Below are 4,545 nucleotides of genomic sequence, written 5' to 3'. Positions count from 1 at the left end.
TTATTTTTAGATATCTCGGTCATTTCAAAACCGATTTTCATCAAATAAACTTTTGATTCCCCTTAGAATTGTATGCTTATTAACATTTCATAGAGTGGTTTCTAAATATCTCGCAACACATTACAACCTGAATCCTCACCTCAGCCAGTACTGTGCAAGTCCCTTTAAACTTGTTTGGTGCTGCCAATAATGACTGAACTCGGGAGGGGTCATTCATGTTGGCCCGACCCCGATGCTAGGCCCGAAGGCGCATTTCATATTCCCGAAATGACTGCCCTGGGGAGAGAGAGAGAGAGAGAGAGAGAGAGAGAGACTGTCCAGTGCTGTGGACCTCAGTACATGCGCAGTTCGAGGCTTCGAAAGTCCGAAATAAGTACCTGGAAGAAAAACAAATTTGAAGCTTGCTGACCGGACAGATTCGGCCGAAGCAAGGAGTTATCAGACACGGTCATTGGTCTGTGGAGAACGACAGGGATCAGTTCGAACACACACTTTTCGATCGGGTAGGCACGGAATATTTGACACGGATGTCCTAATACATGTAGTGTGAATAGGTGTCCTTATAGGGTGGCTCTAAGTGGCTGAAGAAAAAAGGCGTACAAGCTTTAGAACTTTTTAATGCGCAGTGACGAGGACCTAAAGAACAAGTACCAATGGCTAGATCGTCCGAGTCCTTAAGACCAGTGGTCATCTGTGCCATCCTCCTCGCTCTCGCGGCCAGTTTGGTCGCCCTGATCCTGTCTTCCATTAGTATTGCCAAGAACAACGATGGCACCATCGAAGTCAACGCCCGGGCGCAGACCCGAGAGAATAAGACACAATCTCAGACGAGTCAAGGTAACCCATCCCTTATTTTGTGTTCAACCACTTAATTCTATGATTGTTCATAATGTGGTCTTACACTAGCTGTCACTTTTGTCAAACTTGTTTGACATCAATTAATAACAAACTTTTTCCCCACTATCACTTAAAGGGATGATGTACATTTGGATGAGGTGGGGAGTCAAATTCTAACTTTTTTTTAGAGAGAGAGAGAGATATTTAGAAACAATTTATGAAGTATTAAAGAGCATTCAATTCTCAGAGGAATTCATTCTTTTAATGGTAGTCGGTATTGAAATGGCTGTGAGATATCTAAAAACAAATTCAAACAAAGTGGTACTAGTAAAACGTAGGTTCCACCTTCTAATAGGACCTCTTTGTTTATGGATATCTCCGCGATTACATAACTAATTTCCATTAAATAAACCTTGGATTCCTCTTCGAATTGTATGCTCTTGCATACTTTATAAGAGGCTTCTCATTATCTCACAAAAATAGTTGGAAACCTGAAGACCCATTGCAACCAAAACGATATCATCCCTTTAACTCTGGTATAGAGGCTCGTACCTTCTCATCATACTACGATGATTACCAAATAATATAACATGATTACGACAATACGATGTTGTAGTCCGCTTTCGCAATTTTCTCGTCAACCATGAAAACCACTGGTGATAATAAATGCAGGTTTGTCAACGGATGAAATGTAAACAAGATTATAATTGATTATAAGATGGAAGTGAAGCTACGCTGGTAGGTTTGGAGAAATGTAAGTAGAAAGATATAGGGCTCACACCTGTAAATAAAATGGAATGTCCCAGACCCCTTCACAAATTCGTACCTTGCTACCAAGATACCAAAATAAATGGAAAAAAAATATTAAAAATCAATAACGCAGTTTGGCAAAAACGTGAATAGCTCTAGATATTGAGTATGAATTCCTCTGCACACTGCATTTTCATTGGGTGCATGTACACAAAATAGGTAGTTTTTTTTTTTGAGCGACAAGAATATTTTTGCGGACCCCTGGACAGAGTTTGAGCTGAAGAGCCCGCCTTCGAAATTTCATGGATGAAAGGGTATATCTCACTTATCCAGGTTAGTGAAGATGAAACCCCTCATTTCTCCCAGCTATTTAACAGAATTGTTTGAAATATGAATTTTAAAACGTCTCTATGGGGAATTATTTACACGTGTGAGCCCTATAGCGGAGAGAGAAAGACGGAGAGAGAGAGAGAGAGAGAGGGAGAGAGAGAGAGAGAGGGGTATCACAGATACAGAGAGTAAAGGAGACAATCAGAGAAAAGGAGAGAGAGAGACAGAAAAGCAGACTGGCAGGGAGAGAGAGGGGGAGAGAGAACGAGAAGAAGGAACAAAATGTGATAGTCTTTTGTGTTGATTTAAATTCATTTGCATTGGCCATGCCGTTGGGCATGGCGAGGGCATACGTGTTATGGAGTAGCCAGCTGTTCGGCCATCATTAATTTAGCTGGTGTGGACAGTTCAATGTCGAAAGCCCAGCTGCCCGCATTCCTTTAATTTAGAATACAGTGTATTTTTCCACTGCGTTTTGAATTCGCAAGGTATTGGATTCATATTATTTTTCAAGCTCAACTGCGATTACCCAAAGTTTGCTTAAAAAAAAAAAAACCGTCACGTCAATTCTGTAGTGACCTCGTAATAAGGGGAATAGTCTCCACCACTATTATGTAGCTTTCGTAAAGGTAGGAAGATTAATGAAACACTGTAGTTACACATTATTAAGAACAGAATTTGGCATGTATTCATTTCGTTTTGGAAATCATACGAGCACTTGACCTGACTATACTCTCCTAATAAAGGCAAGCAGAATAGAATCTTCGGACTTGACATTTCTCAGTTACAAATCTATACGGAATGGGGACCTGTTTTGAGATGTGAAAATGAATTGTGTTTTTGAATATGTTTTCTTGATATTGATTTCATACTGTGTCGTCGCAGTTGATGAGATCAATTGTAGAGAGTGTGGCCTATTGATATGACTAAATTGCTCGAAACTATAGTTTTTGAAGGGATTGTCTAATTTCCCCAAACTGTAACCGAGAGTTTAACATCATTCTTCACTTAATCCACAAATATGCCTTTGGAAACTTTTCACAGGCGGCGGTACTTTCAATTCCACTTTTTAAAATATTCTACTCTAAAGGGCTCACACCCATAAATATTTCCCCATAGGGATGTGTGTTAAAAATCAAATTTCAAAAAAAATTCTGTAAAATAGCTGGGAGAAATGAGGTGTTTCAGCTTCACTAACCTGGATAAGTTAGATATACCCTTTCATCCATCAAATTTTCAGGGTGGATTCTTCAGTTCAAAATCTGGCCAGGGGTCCGCAAAGCCAGACTACGAGTTCTTGTCACTCAAAAAATCACCCATTTTCCGTACACGTACCCAATGAAATATAGTCCCCTCAAATTCCACCAGAAAAGCTATCATCTTCCAACCAAAATGCAATTTGTAGAGGAATTCATGCTCAATATCTACAGCTATTAAGTTTTTTGCCAAACTACATCATTGATTTTTAATTAATTTTTTCTTCATTTATTTTGGTATCTTTGGTACGAATTTGTGAAGGGGTCTGGGACATTCCATTGTATTTACGGGTGTGAGCCCTATAGAGGTTTACATGTATGTAAAGCCAGGTTTTCTTGATCAGATATAAAACCACGCTAGATTGAAACAAACCATATCACCAGTCGGTTCACAATTGGGCCTACTTACACATTGCAAGGTTTTGTAAACGAGTTTACCATTATCCATTTTTAGTTGATAGATGCGCTACCAAGTGCCGCCGACCAAAAGAAAGAAAGAAAGAAAGAAAATAAGGAATGGAATGACGGTTGAAAACGCTAAGTCTGAAGATATTTCGCATCAAGCTTTTAACTTGAATTCTTTTGAGCGATGAGTTTTGGTAGTACTCAAAATTTTGGCGCGCTCATCGCTTGGTCACATATACCGTTGCCATGTTTGACCGCACTGGAGGGATAATTAACTCATTATTTTGTTCGTGGACGTATAATAGGTGAACGGACGGGAAAACACGGATAGGGCGATAAGCATCAAGGTCAAAGGTCTGAAAATAGTCGACCAATCGGCTTGCACTGTAATGTTCGAATTATTCTCTGGCACCTTTGAATCGGACCCTTTGGCAGAGCAAGCTCGGACTATAGTGAGAAATCGAGCGGATAAAGAAATAAAAGGAGAGACACATCTCAAATCTGTCATAATAAAACTCAGGCTATTTTTAAACTGTGTCATCATACCTTTAACCAATATGTAAATATATGCAATATATGCATATATACCTGGTTGCCGGGCGAAAGATCGGTAGTCTTATGGATACGACGCCTGTCTGTAGTATTCAGGAGATCGTTGGTTGAGTCCAAGCCGAGTATGTATGCCCATGTTCTCTTTTTTTCACGGCTGCTACTGAGATACTGGTTTGGTGCTATATCGATTTATGATAATCTGTTTGTTTGTTTTTATTCTTTAACATTAGTGTCTCATATAATAAGTATTACCCAGTAGAAACTGTTGAAACTAGGACCCATTGTTGTTTGTATATAGGCCTAATCATTGTTTAAGTTATAGCATTTTCTAAACTACACTGATTGATATATGATTCTCAACCATACTGGCAACACATTTTAAAAAGACTGACGTTCCTTTTTTCTTTGGCATATA

The 4,545-nt window shown here is 39.2% G+C and overlaps 1 protein-coding gene across 1 annotated transcript in view; it reads left to right on the top strand.

The window, feature by feature from the left end:
* Positions 1-653: 653 nt before the first annotated feature.
* LOC139723723 (uncharacterized) overlaps positions 654-4,545 on the top strand; it is a 27,176-nt gene continuing 23,284 nt past the window's right edge. The window contains exon 1 of the mRNA XM_071634942.1: positions 654-837. Coding sequence (XP_071491043.1) covers positions 654-837 — 184 coding nt within the window. The remainder of the gene's footprint in view (positions 838-4,545) is intronic.

This window comes from Diadema antillarum, unplaced genomic scaffold, assembly GCF_040938485.1.
Source record: "Diadema antillarum isolate AM-2024a unplaced genomic scaffold, OU_Dant_1.0 scf00000015, whole genome shotgun sequence".
Classification (NCBI taxonomy): domain Eukaryota; kingdom Metazoa; phylum Echinodermata; class Echinoidea; order Diadematoida; family Diadematidae; genus Diadema; species Diadema antillarum.
This window is presented reverse-complemented; position numbering and strand designations above follow the sequence as displayed.